Here is a 26,607-nt window from a genome sequence, read left to right on the forward strand (position 1 = left end):
GTCCTTCTGCCCTGGCTCAGTGACTGGCAGCCCTGCCCATCATCAGCTGCCCCAGACAGTAGGTGGGGAGTCAGCCTGGATGCCTCCTCCTCCCTGGCCTCTGGCATCAAATGTCACCACACCTGTGTGGCCCACCTACCAAGTGGCCCTCAGCTCCACCACTGCTGCCCTGGGCCAGGTCCCTCCCTAGCCACCCCTCTGCACCAGCTCACTGCTCCTGGCTCTAAACTGCCCACCTGCTCCATCTTTTCTACCAGAGACCTTCCCACAATGCTAGTCAGCCCAGCACACCCCTGCTGAGACCCTGGTAACTCCGTTGACAAGGACTTGGATCTAGGCACACAGCTTTCACGAAGCCAGATGATGAGGCCCCTGCGCATCTCATGGCCTTTCCCTTTCCCTCTTTTCAGTGGGGCAGCATTCCTTCCAGTTTCTGAGTGCAATCCTACTTCTCCCTCTGAGCCTTTGCACTTGTCCCCTTAGCTTGTACCTCCTTTCTTGTGTCCTGCCCGTGCCTGCTGCACCTGCCTCCCATTAGGTCTTGGCTGTGCTGTTGCCATCTCCAGCTCCTAGTCCTCCATCTCTCTGCACTTCCTGGGGCAGCATACTTGCCACACTGTTTTAATTCCCTGTCTCTCTTCAGGACCATTTTAGTTGTGACTCAAAACCCAACTCAAATGCTTAAACAAGGAAGGACTTGACTAGAGGGGAGCCTTGGGGAGAAGCTTGACCTGATGCTTCCAGTGTTGCTAAGCATCCATACTTCTGTCTCTGCTCTATTTTCATTGCAGCCTGGGCTGGCTGCAAGCCCAGGGCCTACAAGACAGTTGCCTAGAAAACCCAGCCCTTCTTCCTGGTAGCAAAGTGGCTGCAATGCTTCCAACTTCACATGCCCATGCCCGGTGTTGGGAGGAGCAGGGTGGGTCTCATGTAGCGGCTTCCCAACCTTGGCAAACATCCTCGTGGCTTACAGCCCCAATTTGGATACTCACAGAGGTCGGACAGGATGGTCAAATTGGCATTAGCATATCAGGCTCACCTTTGAGCCCTGGGTAGGGCAGCCTTGTCCAGACCACATTGCCGAGAGTGAGGAGGGGCTTTGTCCTGAGCAAACTGAAGATGCTGTTACCAGGCAGAGGGTGAATGAACTGTGGGCACTGAATGGGTGGGGTGGCCTCCATCTGTGAAGGCAGGGATGTTCTGCCTGCCCGGTTTACCTCCATAAACCCAGTGTGGAGCACGGTTAAGTTGACACCTACTGGTGGGAGGCTCATTCATTCAGTTGCAGCTTATGCCAACCTCCCAGGCAGTGAGGAGATGGGAGCTTCCGTGAGCCAGCCCAGGCGGCGTCCTGCTCAGCCCTTAGAAGGCACCTGCCAGCCCATTGGTAAAGGCCTGTGGGTGCCCACGACTGGGTGAGGGGTTCAGTCATGTGTCAAGCAGCCAACAGGAACCATCCTTAAGAAGAATTTTTTTGGAAGGAAATGAGGAAGCTTGCAGAGGTGACAGGAAGGCAGGAGAACCAGTCTAGAAAAGACTGGGTGGTAAGACTTCTCAGTCACACGGCACTGCTGCCATTGTCGCTGACCTCAGTTGTTTCAGTCATCCTCCCAGCTTGACCTCAGGATGCAGTCCCAGCGGCTGGCTCCCTCCAAGATTGCTAGACTGCTCTCCCTGGGAGAGATACGTCTCCCAAATGCCATCAATGAAGAAAGAACTGTCCAGGGACTAAGAGCAAACCAACCCCTGGACTAGGGGGGCACAGCAGCTCCTGTTTGTCTTGGCAGGTAGTCTTAATAGTCGAGGGGAAGCAGGTGCAGCTGATCCTTATTGTGACACAGGGAGCATTGTGTCACTGGGGATGCCAGCTCTCCTGCTGCTGGTCTCCCTTGGGCTGATACCAACATGCACTTCCTGAGGACTCCTTAGCCCGGCCCACCCAAAACCCTTATACAAAATCGCAAGTCCTTGCCTGGTACTCAAGGCCATTGTGGTAGCTTGGCTCGTTCCTCACATAGCCTGTCCACTGCTGTCTCCCAGTGACGCCACGACAGTTGCTGCAGGAGTTACTGACTGGACGGTGACACTAACAGCACTTTGGATTTCCTGTCTTCTCCCTTTCCGGTTCTTCTCACACAGACACATGCCAAGCACATCTCCCTGGTTTAGCTGCTACAGCCCAGGGCCCTGCCGAGCTGCCCGTCCCTGCCTTTCATTCTCCCGGCACCCTCTGCTCCTGCTGCACTAGCTCCTCCTCCCCCAAGGCCAAGGCTTCCCTGCCTCAGGACCACTGCACCTGCTCTTGGAGCTCCTTCATCAAATTTCATGGCCAATTCTGGATTCCTGGTCATTCAGACTTCTTATTCAAATGTCAACTATCAAATAGTCATGTCCCCACCAACCCTTCCCCTTGTCACATTTTAATTTGTGACCCTGTTCTGTTATCACACTCACCACTCTCTGCACTATCTTATTGTTGATTTCCTCACTGGGTCCCTCCAAGATAGAGTGAAACACCATAAGATGCCCTCACTGACTCAGTGAATCTCTGATGGGTGGGCGACAGAGTCCTCATGCCAGCACTCATCCTTGGCTCTGAGAACTGTCGGCACTTTTATTCTGAGCTGATTTTAGTGCACATTCCTCAGAGCTAAAGCCAGCCCTCTAGCTGGACTGCTAGCAACACTGGAGCCTTGCCCAGAGGGCACACAAAGATTTCATCTTTGGTGGTCTTCCCATCCAGTGGGCCTTGATGTCATGTTTTAACCTGACTTTAGGATCACACCACATTCCAGGTGAACTGCTGTTCTTCCACAGCAGGTTGGAACAGGACTGCAGCAGTTGGAAAGGCTGCCCCCCTCCCCACTGTGGAAGGGTGACAGTTAAGCTGGATGCCCCTGTGTTATGGCTTCTCTGCAGCCTGCAGCCACCAGGCCTCATTAGTGTGCCAGGCTCAGTGGCATTTTCTTCATATGGAAAATCAGGTGAGTAACAATGATGCCAAGAGGGGGGAGTAAACAATCTTCTCACAAGCAGTTGCTCCAAGCCCTTGACTCTCTAAGTTCTAAATAGCTCTGGTGTTTGCTGGTCCTCCATGCATACTGCCCACCTGTGCTCACTCACCATAGTTCCATAGCCTCCCCACCACCAGCAGCTTTCTTGTGTGTACTCCAAGTCTGCTCAGATTCCAAGATCTTTGTGATAAAATTCAAATGCCATGGTCTGGTTACATTAGCAGCTAGTTTCAGCTTCCACCATTGCTCTTCCATGCCTTCTCCGTTACCCAGGGTGGCTGTGGGGGCCAGAATCTCCCCTGGGGTCCTGGCACTGAAGGATATGGAGCTGACCAGCTGGGGTCATATTCTCTGGAGGAGAAGGCCTACCTGCAAGATGGAGAATGAAGCCCGAGCCAGACCAGCAGGTGTTACCAGGGAGGGAGAGAAGCCTGGCAGGGGAGGCCTGAGCTTCCTCCGACAGCATTCCCGTATATTATGGAGCCAATGCATCTGCTTCGTTGCGTTTCTGTATAAATTACTCTGAGCTGGGTTTCTGTCACAACCAAGTGAGCCCTAGCCTGCTGGCAGTCTACACAGCCTAGACTCTCGCTACCTCTTTAATTTTGTACTATACCCCTGCCCTCCTGCAGTCCCCAATGCACTGAGCTGCCCCTCTGCTTCTGGGCCCACATTCCATCTTCTGTGCATCCTTCCAGACCCACCTCTGGCCTTGATGTCCCTGGTCCAATGTTTCCTCCTCCATGTGACCATCTCACATGGCTCCCACCAGCCTCCAGCACTGTGATTACTGCCAATGTGTTGGATTCTCCTTGCCTCCCCCAAACACCCTGCTCTTGTTCTTGGCGCCTCAAAGACTGCCTGTCCCAGAGGTCTTGTGGGACTGAGCCCTTAACCTGTGGGATGTGAAACTCTGCATGTGGACAGTGTCAGAATTGAAGTAAATCATAGGACACCTAGCTGGTGTTGCAGAATTGCTTGCTTGGACCCCATACATCTGGTGACCAGGTGTCAGCAGTATTCCAAGAGGATTTTGTGTAATGAAGACAATGGAGCTTTTTCCTTAAGACCTGCTGTTACAACTGATGCTGTGATGGCCACTTGTGTGTGTATGTTTGACCAGCTCTGGTGTTTCCTGAGGGTGGGCGTCGGTTAGTGGGATCAGCACCCTGATGTGTGCATGATTTCTGCTGAGATTCTGTGGAGCTAAACTGCCAGCAGGACATCTTACCCCCTCAGCACTGCGTCTGAGTTTTTAAAAAATTGTGCTATAATTTAGTTGGTAGCTTTAACCGCCTATATCTGAGTGTTAGTAAAATTGCACTTTAGGTTTACTATAAGCTTCTAAAATCTCCTTTATGATTGGTTTGGCACAGATTACTGTTTACCTCATGTTCCAGAGTGACAAATGTCAAATCCAGACACGCTGCATAAATGTCACTAATCAGTGAGTCTCCTAGCAAGCAGGAGCCTGGGACATTTCTGGTGTCAGCTGTCGGGATATGCTTGCCTTTCTTAAGTCACAGGGCTGGGGAGCAGCAGGGGCTCTGCACACGTTCCCCCTTTCAGACCCTCTGTAATGAGGCCCAGTGCTGTCCTGTTTTCAGAGGGACACACTTGCCCAAAGTCATGTGGCAGTGAAGCAGTGGAGTTGGGTTCAAACCTATGCAGCCAATCTCAGAGCACATGCTGCCTGCCTGTTTCCTACACTCTTCAGGCCTTGTCATGCCCACCACACACAGTGTGGCCTGGAATGTCCCTCTGGGCCCTCCTGTGCCTGCCTCTGATGCATATAGCTGGCCTGGGCACTCTGCTGGGCCGGCCCGGTGCCACAGCTCGGCCCCCAGTGAAGGCTTCTTCAGGACACAGGCCTAGGCAACTTGTCTGCAGATTCCAGGACCCAACGCCATATGGGTACAGAGCAGGCCCCTCTTGTCCTGGCTAGGACCACCAGAAGCTGACCGAGAAGCTCAAGTCCAGGGCTTGCACATAATGCCAATATTTAACCGGGATGAACAGGATTTCTCCAGGAGACAGGACGCAGGACAGGAATGGGGCCTCAGCAAACCTGGGGAACTTCTCCAAGTCAGGATTCTCCACGTCGACCTGAAAAAAGCAAGAGAAGCCATCTGCCTGGATTCCAGAAATGGGGTGGGATGGGGGAGAAGCTGAAATGTCATACTGGGTCCCACCTGGCTTGTGTTATGAAGAAGGTGCGTGTCATGAGGATATAAAGCTTCTGACTCTTGTGGGGAATACAGCCGGATATATTTCCTCCCAAGCACCTGGGAAGAGAGTGACCCCGTCAACCAGTCAGCTGGTGACCTCACCCCCACTGCTGCCCCTATATCGACTGCAGGTCCCTGAGCCCACATCCTCCCTTGCCTTTCTGAGCCTTCCCACATGCCGTTCCCTGTGCCCAGCCAGCCCCAATCCCACCACACACGTGCTTACAGTCCCAAGGTGTTTTTCCTCCAGATACATCACATATCACCAAGTTTGTTACTGTAGCCAACAATTAATCACTTGACGGTGACAGCCACTGTTTAAGTGCTTTATGTGTATCAACTGTAATCCTCACAACAAGGAAGTGGTTTGTCACCCCACCTTACAGATGAAGACACTGGGGCCCAGCGAGGGGAAGTGAGCTGCCCAAGTTTACATAGCTGACAGGTGGTGAAGCTGGGGTCCACACCACGCAGCCTGCCTCTGCTCTGTGGGGCGGTCCACCTGGCTGGAAGCACGTGCTCATTTGTTCAACTCTCTGCTTAGGAAAACACTAAGGTGGCTTTACAAGGTGCTGCTCCCTCTGCCCCTCTTCTGGGTCTCAGGAAAACCATCAAGGGGCCAAGGAGCTGTTCCTCATTTGGAGAGAGGATTTTGCCAGGGAGAAGCCACCCTGGTTCTGATGGAGAGCAGGCAGGGGGAGGGAGGGAGGGCAGAGGCAGACACGAGGGCACTGAGCTCCCTCCCATCCCGAGGTAGGAGGTAGCACTGGCCCTGCCCAGTGCGGGTGAGGTCCGGGGTCCCGAGGATGAGCTGGGTTGTCCAGGAAGCACATCTGGGAGCAACTCCTCCCAATGCCCTCCCCCCACCCCTACCAGGTCCAGTAGCATTTCTGTTTTCATTTGTGTCCATGGCCGTCAGTGGTTCACCTCTCTGGTGTGTAAAGGTGGATAATATGGTGGGTGCGGGGCTGGGCCAGGACAGGGAGAAGGTTGGTGCTCTGCAGTGACTCCCACCTGGACTAGGAAGTTTTGTTGGGGGTCCTGATGAAGGGGGGAGACGGTGCCTGGGGGCCCAAACCAGGCATTGATGGTGATCTCTTCTTCCTCCCCGTCGCCCAGGCAGCAGTAATCAGGGACGCCAATATCTTGCTTCAGCTCCGGGATCTGTGGGTGTCAGAGCAGACAGGGAAGGGTGAGACCAGGCCTGTGGGGCCCACCAGCCCAGAAGTCAAATGACTATCTGATGGAAGGGCCAAATGTGCAATGTCCTCTTGTGCAACAACACACTGTATCTGCATTTGCTGAATAGGAATTTAAAAATCAATTTAAAAAATATATAACACTAGAGAAAAGTTAATCTTATTTTCAGATTTGTTTCCATGTCATATGTACTTTATGTTTGTTTCCTTTTAATAAAACTGATAACAAGTGCTTTGTATTTGTATTTAAAGATAAACCAGTTGAGCCCTGGCTGAGAAGCTTAGTTGGTTAGAGCATCACCCCAAAATACCAACGTTGTGGGTTTGATCCCTGTTCAGGGCACATACAAAAAGCAACCAATGAATAAGTAGAATAACAAATCAATGTTTCTCTCTCTTCAAGATTAATTAAAAAAGAAAAAGAAAACAAACAAAATTATAAACCAGTTGGTAATTTTCTAGAGAGTTAATTATTTTACAAAATAAAAAAATAAAATAAGGAACAAACAAAAAAATGGGGTTGACTATCAAATCTCTGAAGGGGAAGATTTTGTAAATTTACTAATGGTATAGCAATGACAACTGGCACATGTTAAGTAAATTAATTATAAAGACCAAGAGACTAGGAAACCTACTTGAACTAACTCTAGTAAATAAGGATTAATGTACACAGTTCATACAAAATAATAAGGATCCCAATACATAGGACAAAAATGAGGTAACACATAAAAATGAATTAGATACAAGGTCAGGGTTCAGTCCCATTAGCAAAGGAGTGCAAATGAAATGCCATCATTTCCTGGTATTCAAATTAGCAAAGGCTGAAAAAGTGGTAATACCCAGGGGTGGGAGGATTGGTGGAAGGGGCACCCTCCTGCAGGGCTGCTGGTGCTTCCAATGTGCACAAGCCTTCAGAAGCGTTCACACTTCTCCATCCCAGACGGAAGTGAGCTTGCGCAGCCCTCCTTGGTGTGGAGGGTTGGAGTCCCTCAAGAGGCTGATGTTCCAGCTCACAGGATGGAGGAGGCTGCCTGCTCTGGGCACTGTCAACGTGCCTGAGGTCAATGTGTCTGAGAAGGTGTACTTTAAGACTGCAAGCACTGTTTCCCCTCTAGTGCTTTCTACCCTAGATCCTCCCCACCCCTTCACCCACTTTTGGGCAGAGGCACTCTGACGTCTTTGCCTCAGGGGAAGGATGAACCAAGGGGGTACCTAAAATCAAAGAGCGGATTCTTGACTTCCTCCTTTTAAAAGCTGGGGTGGGTATAAAGCATGTTTCCAAAGCCAGCAGAAAGAGGCAGGGCACAGAGACTGCCTGGTGAGACAGGCAGCCCATCTCAAGTTTGTGCCCAATGCAGTGAGGGGGAGACCACCTCTTGGACATTTTCTCTTCAAGCTCACTGACCATTTTATGCTCACAACCTGATTTACCTTTATGGCTTTAACAGCTGTGGTTCTTTTAGGGACCAGATTTAAATTTCTTATTTATTTATTTATTATTTTAATCATTGTTCAAGTACAGCTTTCTCCCTTTTACTCCCAGTCCAGTCCAGTCCAGCCCACCCACCCAACCCTCCCCTCTTCCCTCCCATTACCACCCTCCCCCTAGTTTTTGTCCATGTGTCCTTTAAATTTCTTCCTGTAAACCCTTCCCATTGTCCCCTGAAATTCCCTCTTCTCTCCCCTGTGGTCACTGTCAGCCTGTCCTCTATTTCAGTGTCTTTGGTTATATTTTGCTTGTTTCTTTGTTTTGTTGTTTAGGTTCCTGTTAAAGGTGAGATCATATGGTATTTGTCTTTCACTGCCTGGCTTGTTTTGCTTAGCATAATGCTTTCCAGCTCCATCCATGCTGTTGCAAAGAGTAGGAGCTCCTTCTTTCCTTCTGCTGCATAGAATTCCATTGTGTAAATGTACCATAGTTTTTTGATCCATTCATTTACTGATGGGCATCTTGGTTGCTTCCAGCATCTAGCTATTGTAAATTGTGCTGCTATGAATATTGGGATGCACAGGTTCTTTTGGATTGGTGTTTTAGTGTTCTTAGGATAGAGTCCTAGCTGTGGAATTGCAGGGTCAAAAGGCAGATCCATTTTTAGTTTTCTGAGGAAGTTCCATACTGCCTTCCATAGTTAAATTTCTATTTAATTTCTCAAAACCTCAGGGCCATTTGTCAGCATAGCAGGCAATGTGGGAGGTTTAGGGTAGGGCAGGGCTGTGGTGGTCTTGACCTCATTTGGAAAGAACCAGTCAGTAGCTCACAGAGAAGACACAACTCACCCAGAACAAACCCACTTCCTGACCTGACCTTCAGAGGGCAACTCAGTGCTGCACCTACCAGAGCCAGCCTCTGGCCCCCACCCTTAGGGTGTCTGGATTCCTCACAAGCCCCTCTTTGGACACTCTTTGAACCCAGTGGCATTTTTCAAGCTTGACAGGTATGAAAACAGGGTTGTAGGGGGCAACTGCCTCTGCTACTCTACTCAGGCATTTTCAGAGTAAGCACCCGTTGGTCTGAAGGGATACCAGCAGGGCGACTGGCCATTCCTCCAGTAGCAGCTACTGCGAGTTCAGGTTGGTAGTTAAGAAAGTACTGATCAAGCCCTGGCCAGGTAGCTCAGTTGGTTAGAGAGCTGTCCCAACACACCAAGGTTGTGAGTTCAATCCCTGGTCAGGGCACATACAAGAATCAATCAATGAATACATAAATAAGTGGAATAACAAATCAATGTTTCTCAAAAAAAAAAAAAAAGAATCAAACAGTAACACCCAAAATAGCTGGAATGTTCTCCTGCATGCAGCCCTGACAGATGCTGCTATTCTGTACTTGAGATCTATCTTAAGCCTATGTTGAAATACAGAAATGCTGCTGTGTTCACTGCTTAGATGTAGAAGGTCCCTAGCTTATCAAGCTGTGTGCAAGATTCTGAAAGGCAGAGTTCTGGGAACCTCCTACCAGGGGATTACACCACACCTGTCCCCGTGGAGTGCTGAGAAGCTGATTGGCTCCTGATCATTGGGATTTCCGAGTGATTGGTTGATGCAAGCAGAGCACTGGTCAAGGTTTCAGAGACCCCAAGATTAGAAAGGCTCCCACATGTGACTGATAATTGATGGCAGGACTGGTGTAGTAGCCAAAATATTGTAAAACATGGGGTTCCTGAGAGGAAAGTCAGTAAAAGACTTTCGGGTAAGAGGTTTTCAGTGGGAGCCACTGAGCTTCAAGTGGGCAGGGAAGGCCCTGAAAACAGTGCAGAGGCCTGCCTGGCACCCTCTGCCCCACTGCCCCCATGACACTCCATACCCGGCTGCTCAGACTTTCCTCGAAGGTGCTCTGAACAGTAGAGATGAAAACACCTCTGGGGACTGCAGGTAAAGACTCCGGTGGCCCTGTAATAGCCAAAACATCTTCAAGATCATCACAAACTTTGCCTTCTAAAACGGCTTCCTCTAATTCTAGTCACATGGATGATGGGTCTTCCAGGGCAGGGAGCTAAATTTACTGGTGGCTTCGAAGTGCCCCTGGAAGGCTGTGCCCAGTGCAACTGAGGTCAGGGAAGAGGCTGATCTCTTGGAATTACACAGTAGGGGCTGACCAGTTAGAATCCTTTTCTTCTTAGCAACAGAGTTCAGGAGGCAGAACCTGTAAGTCCTAATATAGGAGGGCTGGTAAAGAAAAACACCACAGCCCACCCAGCCCCACCTGCCCAACCCTCCTAGAAGCTGGCACAGCCCCATCTGAACCTGGGATTACCCACCCCTTCAACCCCAGTCAGGACAGTCAGTGAGGGCAACCCTAGCCTCAGCAGCAGACATAGCAGATCTGGCAGATGGGCCCAGCTCATGCTTGGATTGACCCTGCCTGGCCTCACCTCCTGCCAAGAGTTGCCCTCCTCGGGCATTCCTCCTGAGCCCCACCCTGAGTGTCTCTGACCTGGCTGAGACCACACCAGCAGCCTCTCCTGGACTTCTCAGCTTCATCTAACGAGTTGGTTGACTCCCAAATCTAGGCCTCTTCTTCGACTGCTTCCTTTCCCTTGACGTCTGCCTACCCACCAACGTCCAGTGCCAGCCTTTCCACCTCCATGGCATCAGCTATCTCTGGACCATTGCAACTGCCTCCTCATGGTCTCCCTGCCACCACACCTGCTCACATTAAGTTCACCTCCAGAAAGTGGCCAGAGATGCTGGAAACATCATCCTCCAGGTTCCAATCGCATTGAGAAAACTACCCTTCCTCACTCAGCCCCCACCTACTTCTTGGACTCCACCTGCTACTCCTGGCCCCTCGTGTACTGGGCTCCAGCAATGCTGAACTTTTGTGCCCCCTTGAAGGTGAAAGTTCACTCCTGTTGCCCTCCTAGCCAGCTCACCCCTTCTCTTACCCCTGCACATGGCTGGCCACAGCTCTTCATTTGAGTCACCACCCAAATGTTACTTTCTCGAGACGCATTCCCTGACTACCTGATCCAAAGAACCTTCTCTCCTGCCCAGCTGCCTTCTGTAAGGCCACCTCTTATTTTCCTTGGGCTACTCATCACCATCTGATGTGTTGGTTTTCAGGTCCACTGGGTCAGGGAGTGACTCTGAGTTCTTTAGCCCTGTACCCCAGGGCAGAGCCCAGCACTTGGTGCACATGGGCCTACAAAGAAGCCCATTCTTGCCATGCCCCACGGCCCTGTTCCAGCTACACCCCAAGTACCAAGTGAAGAGGTAAGTGAGGGATGGGGAAAGGGACTGGATAGAAAACCAAACTGTTCAATTATTTCCCCAGGATGAGCATTCCTCTGACTGCTCCAGTGTCCTAACTAGACAGCTTTGCAAACATGGAGCACAATCCGATTCCTGCCACACTCTGTTCTCTTGTTTTGTCTGCATTTAAAAATAGTCTATTTTTTTCTCACGATGAATGTATAGTCACAGATAATTTGGAGACTGCAGAAATGAGAAGGAAAAACCACTCACCGCCCACAGACAATTATAGTTGATCTTTTGTGGCATTTCTCCTGTCTTCAGTACAGCTAGGAGCATTCTTTACAGAGTCATGCACCCTGGTTTTCTCACTTCCCACGGCCAGGCGGTCCCTGAGCTCCCATGACTGCTTTGTGAGCTCTGCGTTTGGTGGGTATGGAGCCCCTGTCACCTTGAGCTCAGTCACCAGGCCCTGGGGTGGAGCCTGCTTCACTGAAAGCTCCCAGCGATGCCAGTGCTGGCTGGGCCACACTCTGATGTCTGTTTGTAGGGGCTGATTTGTGACAGAGAAAGACCTAGAGCGGCACTTCTGCAACTTGTGCTTTGTCTCCCCGCTTGCCCCCAGTCACTGTCCCTCACAAGTTCCCTGTCTGTCCTGCTGGATCCTTTTGGAAATACTACCTTACTGGGAACCCTCCTGCTAAAAACCTCGCAGGGCTCCTCTGTCTTCCAGACAAATCCAAGTTCTTGGCCTGGCATTCAACATCCTCCCCAGCTTGGCCACAGCCCCTCTCTTTGCCTAATCCTTGCTGTGATTCTGGACAGATCCCCTTAGGTTGGTCAACACACCCTGGCACGTGGGCCTATCCCACTCGGCTTCTGGGGCTCCTGGTGTGAGATGGTGCTCACTGGGAGTGTCCTCTTGCCCAAGCCCCCTTGCTCCCTTATTCTTCAACAAGTGTGTCCTGAGGACCTTTAACCTGGCCCACCAGGGCTGGGTACCCAGAGAATTGAACCTGGTCCTTGCTGGGAGCATGCAGGTGCAGGGGTGGGGAGATGGCCCTGCTGGGAGACATGTGAGATGTGGTGAGGGCAGTGCCAGGATCTTCCCAGAGCTCTGTTGCAAGGAAGGCAGTGAACTCGCTTCTTCTGGGTCAGTCAGAGTCTGCCACCCTTGCCTGGGTCCCTGGGACCCCTTCCCCAGCTCTGACCACAGCGGGACTTCTGACTCACACCCCAGAGGTCACTCTGGTGCTTATGGACCTGTCCACCACCCCCAGTCCTGGGGCCCTAGGCTCAGCAGGCCCGCCTCTCAGGCTTGGTGGCCTCGCCTGCTCTCCTGCTGCTGGCTGGTGAGGAGGAAGCTGGGTGATGCACAGAGTGCAACCTTCCTCACTGCAGGGAGCAGCACCAGTGGGTGGCAAACAAGGTTGCTACTCCCTCTGCTGCCCTTTGGGGTCAGAGCCCAGGAAGGGAGGAGGGGAGGCAAGAGACAGAAGGCCAGAGGCGTGTGGTATTAGACTTACCTGGTCAAAGAGCTGGTGCTGGGCCAGGTACCCGATGTCCTTCGGCTAATCCATGGGAGAAAAACCAGACATAGAAAACCTGTTAGTGGTGGTGGACACTTTGCAGGTGCTACTGTTAAGCTGGCTCTCAGCACCTACATGCTCCTGCCCCAGGCCTGGGCAGCTACCTGGAGGGCCCTCCTCTCCTACCCAGCAGCTAATGTGGTCAACTCCCTGCTGAGCAGGACTGCTGACTGGGGAGACTCAGGGTCTGGTGCTGTCTCTGCCACAGAGGTTGCCTAGAGTTTGTCACCCTGTGATCCAGGGCTGAAGGGGCAGATTTGCTCATTAGATCACTCCTTTCTGCCAGTGGATGCCGCTGAGTAAGCATCATTGAAGTCACTTCTCCTGTCCTGCTGGGGAGCTCAGTTGGTTAGAGCATTGTCCCAATATGCCAAGGTTGAGGGTTATATCTGCAGTCAGGGCACATACAAGAAGCAACCAATGGATGCATCAGTAAGTGGAACAACAAATCAATAGTTCTACTTCTCTAAAAATCAATTTAGAAAAAATCTCCCCTCCTGTGATCGTCATGCCTAAGTCAGAGTCTCCCAAAGAACTGGAACAGCTGCAGAAGCTCTTTATCGGAGGTCCGAGCTTTGAAACAACAGATGAGAGTCTGAGGAGCCGTGGTGTGCAATAGGGATGCTCACAGACCGTGTGGTGATGAGAGATTCAAACACCAAGCGCTCCAGGGGCCCTGGGTTTGTCATAGATGCCCCTGTGGAGGAGGGGGATGCAGCCGGGAGTGCAAGGCACACGAGGTGGGCGGAAGAGTTGAGGAAACAAAGAGGGCTGTCTCAAGAGAAGATTCTCAAAGACCGGGTACCCACTTCACTATAACAAAGATTTTTGTTGGTGGTGTTAAAGAAGACACTGAAGAATAGTACCTAAGGGGTTATTTTGAACAGTATGGGAAAATTGAAGTGACTGAAATCATGACTGACTGAGAAAGCGGCAAGAAGGGAGGCTTCGCTTTTGTAACCTTTGATGACTGTGACTCCATAGACAAGACTGCCACTCAAGATAACATGCTGTGAATGGCCACAACTGTGATGGAAGGAAAGCCCCATCTAAGCAAGAGATGATTAGTGCTTCATCCAGCCAAAGAGGCTGAACTGGTTCTGGAAATTTTGGAGGTGGTTGTGGAGGTGGTTTTGGTGGGAATGACAACTTTGGTCGTGGAGGAAACTTCAGCGGTCGAGGTGGCTTTGGTGGCAGCCATGGTGGTGGTGGATATGGTAGCAGTCGGGGTGGCTATCATGGACTTGGCAATGATGGAAGCAACTTTGGAGGTGGTGGAAGCTACAATAATTTCGGCAATTACAACAATCAATCTTCAAATTGTGGGCCCATAAAAGGAGGAAACTGGAGGCAGACGCTCTGGCCCCTGTGGTGGAGGAGGCCAACACTTTGCCAAACCACAAGACCCAGGTGGCCGTGGTGGTTCCAGCAGCGGTGGCAGCTTTGGCAGTGGCATGGGTTTTAATTGCTGCCAGGAAACAAAGCTTAGCAGGAGAGGAGAGTCAGAGAAGTGACAGGGCAGCTCCAGGTTACAGCAGATTTGTGGACTGAGCCAAGCACAGTGGTGGCCTAGCTGCTACAAAGAAGACATGTTTTAGACAATATTCATGTGAATGGGCAAAAACACGAGGACTGCATTTATGACTGATTGTGTAACAGGTTATTTTATTTCTGTGCCGTGGAATATGTAAAGCATTCCAACAAAGGGTTTTAATGTAGGGTTTTTTTTTTTTGCACCCATGCTATTGATTGTTAAATGTGATAGTCTGATCATGACTCTGAATACATTATCTTTTAAAAAATGTGCTGTGCAAAGTTAGCCTATTCTGAAGCCATCTTGGTAAATTGCCCCAACAGTGAAGTCAGAATTCCTTCAGGGTGATGCTGGGTTCCACCGGAAACTTGTTTCCAGTCCGCCGGGGCCGAGAAGCCACTGTTTCCAGAAACCCTGGTGCAGAGTAATGGCCAGTTCCTGCGCTGTGATCTGGGGTTTGCCATTAAAAGGGGCACCCGAACAGAGTCATGGAGTTTGTTTGGTAAGTAATGACTGTTGGCACATCCTAAGCAATATATCTAATTGAGTTATGGTGCCAGATGAAATAATAGACAGGAATAAAGCTTGTGTATTGTCCATTATCATATATCATCAACAAGCTATTTAACATCCTCTTGGGAAAAAATGAGGGGGCTGTACACATATGATGATTTTTAAAATAAACATGGAATCATACTATACATGACTCTGAAATCTGCTTTTTTCATTTAATGATACAGCAAAAACATCTCTCCAAGTTGCCACACATGTGTCAGTCATTCTTCTGACAAACGCACATTTTACGGACAAATACATGGTTATTAACTCACCTCTCTCCCTACTGATGAGCAGCAGGGTTGCTCTGCCAGCATTTCAATGAACAGTCCAATATTCTGGTCCTTGTATTTATGTGTGTCCAAAAGCAGACCATCTGAGTCAAGGAGTATGTGCATTTTAAATTTTCATAGCTTCTGCCAGGTTACTCTCCCCAAAGTTAAATGATTTATACTCTTTCTGGCAATTAATCTTTGGAGATTATCACTTGGTGAAAACTCCTGCCACTCTGGGGGGTAAAACGGTTGGTGCGTTACACACGGGGCTCTGTGGTGCTGAGGGCTGGAGTCCTGAGTCGGGAGGAGGCCGAGGGCCTCTAAAGGACCGGCGGGCCGGGCAGGAGAGGGGCGCCAGACACCAGCTGCCCGACTTTCTGAGTGGGGCTGGCCTGGGTCTAACTGCTCTGAGGCTGGCACAGTGTCAAAGTAAATAAGGCTCCTCTAAGGTGCCTCAAAAATCTATCTTTCTATCTCTCTCCTTCATTCCTTCTTCCTTTCAACAAATGTTAAGAGTTTACAAAATGCCAGAGCCTGTGCTAAGGACTGAGCAGAGCCAGATCTGACGTGGCCTCTGTCCTCCCAGACATCCTGGTGCAGAGGACATTAACTGCTGACAGTAGCTGAGTGCTGGGCACGCTGTGCTTAGCTTTGCATGTTATTCTCACAATGACCCCATGAAGCATCGGAAACCTCTGACTAATTAACCCCAACCAACCCTAACTAACCAGAAGTTAGGGCACTGAAGATCTGAGAGGTTAAGTAACCAGCCAAGGACACAGGGCAAGCAAGGGCCAGTGCAGGATCCAGTGCTATTCGGCCTGACTCCATAGTGCCCATTCCGCCTGCTCCACAAGATGCCTCAGGCTTCTTCCCATCCCAGCAGAGTGAGATAGCAGGGGTCTCTGAGCTGGGTTTATGTTTACAAGTGAAAGGGACATGCCAACATGGGGCATCTCTAGTCCACAGCTCTCATTTCCAGGTCCCAGGTGACAGCGAATTGAGCAGAGGTGGGGGTAGGGAGGAGTGCAGGAGAAGCAGAAAAGGAAAGACATCTGTGAGCACTGACAGAGGAACCCATAGTCCAGGGAACTATGCTGGGTGCCTGTGGAGGGGGCTGGAAGGGTAATGGGGTGGTCCCTCAGGATTTCAGTCACACAGTTGAGAAGGCCAACAGAAGAAACTGTTAGCCCCCATGGTCACTGACCTGGACCCATTTATTGCAGCGGATCCATGATCAAATCTGGTCAGAGCTTTACAGATTTGGAGCCCAGGCGGCAGGCTGTTGGTAGTATGTGGAAGAGTTGCAAACCACTGAAGCTAACTTCCACACCTTGTGAAAGACCCTGCCCACCACAGATGCTGCATGGACAACCCTTCCCTGAAGGATCTGTGCACCCACTTCCAGGCTCCCTTTGTTCCCAGCCAGTAGGGATGGTTCCGGTACTGCAGGCAGACAGTCTACATTCTCTGCCACCCAGTGTCAGGAGAGGAAACCACCCCCGGCCCTTACTGTTGAGAATCTGAAATGATGAAATGGTGCAGCTGCTTTGGAAAACAGTTTGGCAGTTCCTCAAAAGGTTAAACACAGAGCTACCACATGAAGTTACCAGCAAAATCACTTAGTATATACCTAAAAGAAACAAACATATATGTCCACACAAAACTTGTACATGAATGTTCACAGTAGCATTGTTCATACCAGGCAAAAGAGCACACAACTCAAATGGCCATCAACATATCAGCAGATGAACAAAACGAGGTCTATCCAAACAACAGAATATTACTCGGCTGTAACAGGGGTAAAGTACAAGACTGATAAATGCCACGACATGGGTGAACCTTGAAAACATGATGCTCAGTGACAGAAGCCAGACACAGAAGGCCACAGATTAGGTGATTCAATTTATATCAAATGTCCAGAAATGGCCAATCCATAGAGACAGTAAGAAGCTCAGTAGTTGCCTAGGAAGGGAGTGAGGTGTGACTATTATTTAGTTTGAGGTTTCTTTTGGGGTGATGAAAATGTTCTGGAATTACACAGTAGTGATGGCTGCACAGTCTTAGAATATATGCAAAAGCACTGAAATGTACAATAACAAAAAAGTTTCTGAAATGAGTCCCTCATGCCAAGTCCACCTACCTGTCTACCCAGCAGCCTGCCTTCCTGGCACTGGCCAGCCTACTGACCAAGAAGACTCTTAAAGACTGACTACTCCAAAACCTTCCAGTGTGATGCATGTAGGTTATTTGCCCAAATGTAATGTGTTTGCCTCTTGTAACTATTAGGAGAAAGGAATCACAATGACATACCTCATTCAGGATGTACCTGCTGATGAACTCATTGACCGTCATGAGTCTCTGGGACCAATCCTCGTCCGTGTACCTGGAGCCAACTTCCACCGGGACTGTTCGGCAGCCAGCAATTTCTTGGATATACTCCAAACTATTAGAGAAATGTGTATCATCATTTCCTCAGTATTGTTAGTGCTTGCTGGGCACTCTGCTACCCATATTTTATGTGGTCTCTTTTCACCACAAACTCTCATGAAGTGGAGACTACGTTATCCCCCACCTCACTGACAAGGCAACTCAGGCACTGATGGGTGAGGTTCCTAGCCCAGATGGTGCTGGGCAGCTTTGCAGATAGACCCGATACATCTCATCTGCTACAGTTCTGGCTGGAGGCTCTATTCCTCAGCTTGCCGGGGGCCTTCTCTCTTTGCCAACCCTGTCACTAAGCTGAGTAGACGGCCAACAGTGCAAGGGTTGCCAAAGTGCCCGGGTTCTCAGCTCTGGAGGCCCGGCACTGACTCCAGACCCTGCCTGTTACAGACCGAGGGATCTCCAGCAAGTTTCTTAACCTCTCTGAGCACTTGTTCACCACTGCAAAATGGTGTTGGTGATGGCCTATCCCATAGGAACCAGGGAGGATAAAGAGAGAGGAAACATGGCAAGTGCCTACCTAACCTTGGCACCTGGTATGTAGTAAGACATGTAACATACCTGATACACAGTAAAACACATACTGCATGTTTGCTGGGACGATGACTTCTGCAGTCAGATGACTCCTGCACTCCTCCTCAGTCTTAGTGGAAGCCACTCCCCCCACAAGGCTACCACTGTAAGACAGGCTGACTCAATCAACCTTCCTTAGAGATCACTCCTCCTTTCCAAAATTATGCACAGCTACTGCATCACGGCCACTCTCCAGCCTCCTGATCTGACCTGCCTCTCCTAAGTCTGAGGTGGAACTAGAAGCAGGTGTGAAGAGAAAGCAAACACAAGAGCCCACAGGTCCCCTAAAGAAGGGGACATGGCCATCTCTTGTTTTTTTTTTTTTTTTTTTTCTTACTCTGAAGCTTCAGGGCCCGAGAAAGTACATAGAATTCCTAAGATCCTATAAAACTGCATATTAGACTTAGTACTGGCCTGCCCCTGAAGCCCTCATTAAAAATGGCTTAGGGCAAGCAAGTGGAAGGAGGTTAAGAGTCATAGATCTCGTGTAGACCCAGAGCACTGGCTGCCAGTTCTTCTTTCTTGGCCACCCACCCCAGGGACTGGTAGTGACATGTCCAGGGGCTGTGTTTACTTGGGGGTGGTAGGGGAAGTGCACAGGGAGTCTTCAGGGACACTGAAACAGGAGGGAGAACCTTCTGGCTTTCAGCAGCCACCCACCTCCACTTCTTCATGCACGGCCAATGGTCGGCCACGCCCTCTAAGATCACAGGCCTCTGTGGAACCAAATAATGTTTCCTGAAATACTGGAGGGACGGACAGTGAAGTCGGGGAACTGCTTCTTCTGACCTCGTATCTGGAATCGAAGTGTGGCCATTCCTGGCTTTCTGTTTAAAATCAGAACAAAGCAAAATGGCAACCACAAAGGAAAGACAACACGAGGCATTCTAGGAATTTGTATCAATGGTAGGAGAGCTTAGATGTCTTTAATTACAAAGACAGTTAACATTTATTGTCATTATTATTGCTGCGACTACTGTTTACTTCTCATTAGAGCACAATATTTTTTTCTTTACCAGGTCATTTCAAATGTTTGTTCAATTATAAAAGTAGTATGTTGCTTTCACAGAAATTCTGCAGTTGAGGAAAACTTACTATCCCACACTCCACCACCTGACGTACAGCATTCCTTCTCATTCCCCAGTTCCTTTCCCACCTTCTCATAGACACATCCCTGACCCACAGGCAGTAATACTCACAATGAACAAACAACTCTACCTCTCCCATCCAGTAATTTAACTAAAGCAGTTTCCCTGTTACCACCCGTCCTTGCAATGTCTCAAGAGTGGTGGCATCACAATTTACTTAAGCATTCCCAACTGACTGACTAAGTTACTGTGTCTGAGCTTCAGTTTCCTTGTCTGTTAAACCACTGGGAGACAAGCTCTCATGTAGAGTACTGACCCCCTGGCATGCATGTGTCAGCACCCTCTGCTCCTAATGCTGGACCCCAAACCAGTTCTCGACATTTGCAGCACTGGCAGCTAACATCCTTACCTGCAGGTGATGCGTTAGGTCGCATACCTGTCTGTTCCCTTCACTGTCACAACCCTCTATCTATGGTAGGCTTTCATGCTCATGTATCCCTTATTAAAGAAGCCTTCCCTGACCACCTTCCATGAAGCTGCTTCCCTCCGCCTTTTACAGCCCCACTAGATGGTAAGTGAAGGACAGAGTTTGGACCCTTCTGTACCATCGCCTAGCAGCTGGCACATTTGGGCCACTGCTGATGCTCAATAAAGCTGCTGAGCAAACCTCTTCTCACAGGCAAGAGAACAGAGTGGGCATGGAGGGTCTACTGCACTTGCCTGGCCCACAGGCAATGAATGCACTGTGGGAACTTGAGCCCAGGCAGGCTGGCTCCACAGTCTGAGCTCTCAGCCCCTTAGCTATATCCACTGCCTGACAGCACCCACACTACGAGTACCACCTTGGGCATGAAGCCTGCTCCATATGCCCCCAGGACAGACTTAGCATAGGAAAGGGAATAGGTATTTGTCCCTTGATCTCCATATCTGCCCTGCCCTCTGTTAGATTAATCAATGCACCATGTCCTTAGCTCCATGGCACCCTTAATAACACTTGGTATTGTGCAAAACCTCATTTGATGATTTCATACCTATAAATAACTGCCGGTTTTTGCATTTTTTAAAAACCAAAGATGAGGTTGAACATTTTCTCACACCTCTTTATCTGTTCCCTCCTTGTTAACAGACTTGTCCAGTGCTGTGCGTGAGGACTGTGTGCCAGCACCAGGATTCAAGGCTTCTCAGTAAACCATGCACAGTGACTTAGGGTATCCTTTGCCACAAACACTTAAATTCCAGTAGGGACATGTGCAAGGATGTAAGGGCAGGACGGATCAATCACATGAACAGGAGATAGATAGTTGTGGCACCTCATCCAAACTCAACAATGCACAGACAGAGCTGCCACAAATGTGGGTGATACTTCAACCAGTTGTCCAAGAAAAATCATCACCCCTACCATCTCTCTGAGCTGTTTCTCTTAGGAACAACAAAGCTGCCACCATTCCTCTCTCCTGAAAGGGTACTGCTTCTGCAGAAATGGGAGGAAAAAACTGAGAAAGTAGATGGAGCTGTTCTACTTCCAAATCAATGGAGACACTATTTTCAGCCAGAGAGATCAGCATGTCAGAGAGGTCTCACTTTAAGGAAGAGATGACTTGTTACTTCTAGAAAAACAGGGCTGCTGGATTACATTAGGTGTGGTCACCGACAATCCCACCAAGATACCTTTATGCCAGGCTGCTCCTGGGCTGGGCCTTGGGCAGGCCTTTTTCCAGACAGCAGGTGGGTCTGAAGGATGGCAGCGACTTTACTGAGGATGTCCCCAAGGATGGCTGCCCCCATCAGCAGGCCCATGTCACAGACCTTCAGGGCTGCTGCCACGGTGGTAGCGTCCCCAGGTGTTTCACAAAGACACATGGTTTTCAGAAGGCAGCTGAAGGAATAAACCCGACGCCAGTCTTTGTCCACGTCCCGCCACACCCCAGTATTGAGTTTCTCCCAGGAGTAGTCAAGGAGTGCCTCAGTTGTCTGCAGACACTCACTCCTTCTGCCCTCATAGAAGAGGTTGGTGGCTTGCTGCAGCAGAATCAGCACACTCCTATGCACATTCTCACTGAGGTCCAACTTCAGTTCTTCTTTAGTGCGGGGCAGCAGTGCCCTGAGGGCCTCCTGGAGAGGCCCCATTCCTGGCAGGGTGTCTCTGTTGCTGTCTTCAGCCATTAGGTACACTTGCCAGCTTAGTCTGAGTACTGATGGAAGAAGAAGTAAAAGTTATAGCAAAACACCATGATAGTGTTTTGATACAATTTTATTTTGATAACATGAAACTGGGGTAAAAAAAAAATAGACCTGTGATGACATCCAGTGGCCAAAATGTGAACTGAAATTAAAAATATTATATATAGAGAGAGGGAGATTATGTACAGACTAGGTCCCCTATAGGTTCCTACAGCTGCCTACACTTGTCCTTTGTAACACACGTCTTACCTGTGATGATTCTTTAGCAGTGGTCTTCTCTGACAGGTATAACTCTGTAAGGGCAGGGTCCCATCTGTCTGGGGTCACCACTGCCTTCAGTGACTGGCACAACACTAGGCATACAGTGGGCACAAGATAAATATTTGTCCAGAGAGGAACATGTATGGTCCTTGTCTGGAATACTTCCAACATCCCTCCTCTGTGGCAAACACCTATCCTACCTTTAAGGCTCACCTTCAGTGATCCCCTATGTGAAGGCTGCTAAAACTCTCTGACAGTATTTTGTGTTCTGAAAGCCCCTGAGCTCCTGTAATAGCAGTTGTCACAATGTGCCACAAATACCTGCTTACGGTACATGTCTCTCTCCCTAATACTAGCCTGTGAGCTCTTCCAGGGTGAGAACATTTCTCCACATATCTCTGGAGCCTACAAGCAGTCTGGCTCACAGTAGGTACTCAATTAAGGCTATTTAAAAAAATGAGATCTTAGTGTACATAGAAAATCCTACAGTCTCCACTAAAAAACTGCTCAACCTAATAAATGAATTTGGCAAAACAGCGGGATACAAAGTCAATACTGAGAAATCAAAGGCATTTTTGTATACCGACAATGAAAATATCAGAAACAGAAATGAGCAAAAAAATCCCATTTGATATAGCAACAAGAAAAATAAAGTACCAGGAATAAACCTAGCCAAAGAGGTAAAAGACCTGCACTCAGACCTGCACTCAGTATTGTGTAGTTACACAATACTGAAGAAAGAAATTAAGGAAGACACACACAAATGGAAGCATATACCATGCTCATGGATCGGAAGAATTAACATCATCAAAATGGCCATACTACCCAAAGCAATTTACACATACAATGCAATACCTATTAAAGTACCAATGACATATTTCACAGATATAGAACAAACATTTCAGAAACTTATATGGAACCATAAACGACCCCGAATAGCTGCAGCAATTTTGAGAAAGAAGAACAAAGCAGGAGGGATCACAATACCTGACACTAAACTATACTACAAGGCCACTGTAATCAAAACAGCCTGGTATTGGCATAAGAACAGACATATAGACCAATGGAACAGAACAGAGACCCCAGAAATAAACCCAAATCTCTACGGTTAATTAATATTTGACAAAGGGGGAAGCAACATAAAATGGAGTAAAAATAGCCTCTTCAACAAATAGTGTTGGGAAATCTGGACAGCTGTATGCAAAAAAATGAAACTCGATCACCAACTTACACCACACATAAAAATAAATTCAAGGTGGATAAAACATTTAAGTATAAGTCATGACACCATAAAAGTCCTAGAGGAAAACATAGGCAGGAAAATCTCAGACATTCCATGGAGCAATATTTTCACTGATACATCCCCTAAAGCAAGGAACATAAAGGAAAGAGTAAACAAATGAGACCTCATCAAATTAAAAAGCTTCTGCATGGCTAAAGAAAACAGCATTAAAATGAAAAGAGAACCAACTGTGTGGGAAAACATATTTGCCAATGATACCTTGGACAACGGCTTGTTCTCCAAAATATATAAAGAACTGACATGACTCCACTCAAGGAAGACAAAAAGCCAATTAAAAAATGGGCAAAAGACCTGAATAAACACTTCTCCAAGGAGGACATACAGAGGGCCCAGAGACATATAAAAAGATGCTCAGCATCACTAGCCATCAGAGACATGCAACTTAAAACCAATGAGATACTACTTCACACCAGTCAGAATGGCCACCATAAACAAATCAACAAACAAGTGTTGGAGAGGATGCAGAGAAAAGGGAACCCCAGTGCACTGTTGGTGGGGTTGCAGACTGGTGCAGCCACTATGGAAAATAATACGGAATTTCCTCAGAAAACTAAAAATGGAACTGCCTTTTGACCCAGCAATTCCACTGCTGTGAATATACCCTAAGAGCCATGAAACACCAATCCAAAAGAACCTATGCATCCCAATGTTCATAGCAGCACAATTTCCAATAGCCAAGTGTTGGAAGCAACCTAAATGCCCATCAGCAAATGAATGGATCAAAAAACTATGGTACATTTACACAATCGAATACTACACAGCAGAAAGAAAGAAGGAGCTCCTACCCTTTGCAACAACATGGATGGAACTGGAGAGCATTATGCTAAGTGAAATAAGCCAAGTGGTGAAAGACAAATACCATATGATCTCACCTTTAACTGGAACCTAATCAACAAAAGAAAAAGCAAACAAAATATAACCAGAGACATTGAAATTAAGAACAATCTAACAATAGCCAGAGGGGACAGGGAAGGGGACAATGGGGGGAAGGGTTTTCAGGAGCTACTATAAAGGACACATGGAAGGTGGAAGCAAGGGAGGGAGGTGGGTTTGGCTGGGGTGGGGGAGTGGAGGGGAGAAAATGCAGACAACTGTAATTGAACAACAATAAAGTAATTAAAAAAATAAACACAGGATAAGTCTTAAAAAACGAGATCTTAAGTTCTCAGGAAGAAACCTAGAAATACATAAAACTTATTCAGAAGGGAAAAACATCAGTTGGTGCCTTTGGTGGCATTAGCCTGGGCATTATATATGGGTGGCACTCCAGTCCTTAGGTATAAGTATTAACATGTGAATAGGTTCTGCTGCTCAAAATTATGATTATATTTAATGACTGGACAAGTCAAAAACTGGGGTTATTCCAGGCAAATTGAGTCCTATGGTCAACCTGATTGTAGCTTTCAAGAGTGCTACATTTATTGGCCCCATGCCAACTTTCAGGGGATGGTCAGGTACAAGTTACATAAATAACTTTCCCTAGTGGTCTGTGTCTTGGCTTCTTACAGAAAGGTCTGTTTGTTGGGGTATGAAATGACAATCTGGGAAAGGGGGTCAGATGACAGTAGTCTGAGCTAACCTCTGAGTACCTTTTGTCTTGGCTTTATAAACAAGCCTACTGTGAACTTCATATAAAGTTTCTTATTGGTCACATTAAACACCATCCAGAGTGTGCAATGTAAGCCTGCCCTTGGTTAGCTGTTAGTAAACAGCCCAAATGGGTTCCTGTTGGTTGTAAGATAAACCCTTCTGGGGAACCACCAGTCATCCCAGAATTCTCTTAAATTATCTTTAAAAATCTAGGGCACTTCCCAGAGTAGTGTGTGCACTGGTTGGGTGAAATGGCTTCTTGGAGAATCTTACACAATTCCCAGAGGATGTCTGGTCGACCTTATGAAACAGCCCTGAGAGCCCCATAGAAACCTCGGGTTAACCTGGAACAGTCATTCCTGGAGCAGCTGGCCATGAGACTACCTTCCCCTCCACACCCACGACTTATCACCTCTACTTGGCTTTCTGGGAACAGGCTGCCCAAAGAGTAATTTCTTCAATTTTATTATGGCAGTATCCCACAGAGACTGAAAAAAACAAGAGCCAGGAAAATGTACCTTTAGAAACCATTATACTTTGAATAAATTTAGTTTTAAATCCTAGCTCTAGAAATCATATCCCTCTCTCTCTCTATTCCCCCCAGGGACCTGGCCTTTCTCCTAGATAATCAGGAATCCCCACCCCAGCCACACATACACACACACACCAGGCAGCAAAAGACACTAGCCTGGACTTGACTAATGGTCACTGGTCTGGACCTCTGGCAGGAAAAAGATAACATCTTGACCTATGTTTTAGATCCCGAGCCCTAAGATGGAATGACTCCCTGGCTACTTTCCCATCAGACTGAACAGAGGGACACGGAAAAGACCTCAGAGACATCCTCAGTACCTGAAGAGTTAGCCATTATCCTCGCCTAACCTCTCACCAATCAAGACCCAGCACTACTGGAACCCCTAATCCACCGTGTGTTTTGACTTCTCCCGATTTAATCTCTAACCTACACGTCATCAAACTCCTGCTTTTGAGCAGTAACTTCCCATTTTCCTGGATGCCACCACTGATCAATAAAATGACCAGTGTTTCTTCACTGCAATTCTCGTGATTAGTGTTTGGCTCAGCTAGCGCTGGGTGGACGACCTCTTTCTGTTTTGTAACACTTTGTTGGTGTGGCCCCCACTCCTTTCTCCCTCCCGGACAGTTACCCATAAACAGGATGACTTACCATTATTTTGCATCCTGATAATGACTGCATAATGCGGTACCGATGCTGAGTTAACTCCTACCAAGTCGGAAAGCTCTGCCCTTCAGGTGTCTAGAGCGTCGGCCCCCACTGGTCCCTCCCGGCGCTGCACTTGGTCGCACCTACCCTCCACTCCGAGACCTCACACCCCTTCCCTTCCCGACGCCTCCTCTGAGGCTTCACTTCTGCAGGGCCATTCCGAACCCCGTCCTCAGGCGTTTCTAGCCGGCCTGAAACTAACTACCTGATACAACTAACCAGGAAGAAACAAAAGACCGCGCAGGCACACTGGCGTTGCACCCACGCGACACCAAAAACTGCGCAGGCGCACAACAACCTGGCTTAACGCAGGCACAAAACAAAATTCTGAAATTAAATCACTAGCCGTCCGCAGGTCGTTTTTTCTAGTCAACGGTGCGCTGGAGTGTGGGCGAGCTATCGGCGTTCTCAGAGCGCGGGCAGTGGCCCCGAGTCCTCTTTGATAAGCCTTCCAAAGCGCATGCGCAAATCCTACCTTGATTAGTTTCTTATCTCGAGGCTTGCGCAGTTCTCCCCTCCGCGTTTAAGGCGCCAGTCCGCCCTCTGGAGTAGCTCAAGCTAATCTTCCTTGAGTTTGCACCTGGTGGAGTCGTAGTGGGACTAGTGACGACTGGTTCCTTTTGGTCGGAACACAGTGGTTGCCTTGTACGAGTTGTCAGAAGCTTGCACTAAGGGTATCGATGTCTCACAGCTTGTCTGACGGAGTGGCTGGAGGAGGGGCAGGTGCCCCGGGCCTGCCTGGGGTAAATGGTCTGAGGTCGAAGACCACCCCATGGTTGGGCTTCTTCAGTTTTTCCTGCTACGTGGGTCCTGCCTGCGTTTCCTCTGCGAGGGCTGTTT

The 26,607-nt window shown here is 48.7% G+C and overlaps 1 protein-coding gene and 1 pseudogene across 6 annotated transcripts; one reads left to right on the top strand and one right to left on the bottom strand.

Annotated features, from left to right (window-relative positions):
• Positions 1 to 793: 793 nt before the first annotated feature.
• On the bottom strand, positions 794 to 26,097 carry KDM8 (lysine demethylase 8). 6 transcript variants are annotated; one of them, XM_028525631.2, is made up of 8 exons: positions 25,711 to 26,090; positions 20,858 to 21,381; positions 18,762 to 18,928; positions 17,397 to 17,529; positions 12,657 to 12,701; positions 6,257 to 6,406; positions 5,207 to 5,299; positions 794 to 5,120 (listed from the first exon to the last, which is right to left on the bottom strand). In XM_028525631.2, exons 1-8 carry the CDS (start codon positions 25,721 to 25,723, stop codon positions 4,956 to 4,958), a joined length of 1,290 nt encoding a protein of 429 aa, XP_028381432.2. In that variant the 5' UTR covers positions 25,724 to 26,090; the 3' UTR covers positions 794 to 4,955. The 6 variants fall into 6 exon arrangements, with proteins under 6 accessions (XP_028381432.2, XP_035877250.1, XP_035877249.1 ...); XM_036021357.1 differs by having other exon boundaries at positions 794 to 5,299; positions 25,772 to 26,097; XM_036021356.1 differs by having other exon boundaries at positions 794 to 5,299; positions 20,858 to 21,383; positions 25,856 to 26,096.
• On the top strand, positions 13,213 to 14,233 carry LOC114507686 (annotated as a pseudogene).
• Positions 26,098 to 26,607: the final 510 nt, after the last annotated feature.

The sequence above is a fragment of the Phyllostomus discolor genome, chromosome 3, assembly GCF_004126475.2.
Source record: "Phyllostomus discolor isolate MPI-MPIP mPhyDis1 chromosome 3, mPhyDis1.pri.v3, whole genome shotgun sequence".
In the NCBI taxonomy this organism is placed as follows: Eukaryota; Metazoa; Chordata; class Mammalia; order Chiroptera; family Phyllostomidae; genus Phyllostomus; species Phyllostomus discolor.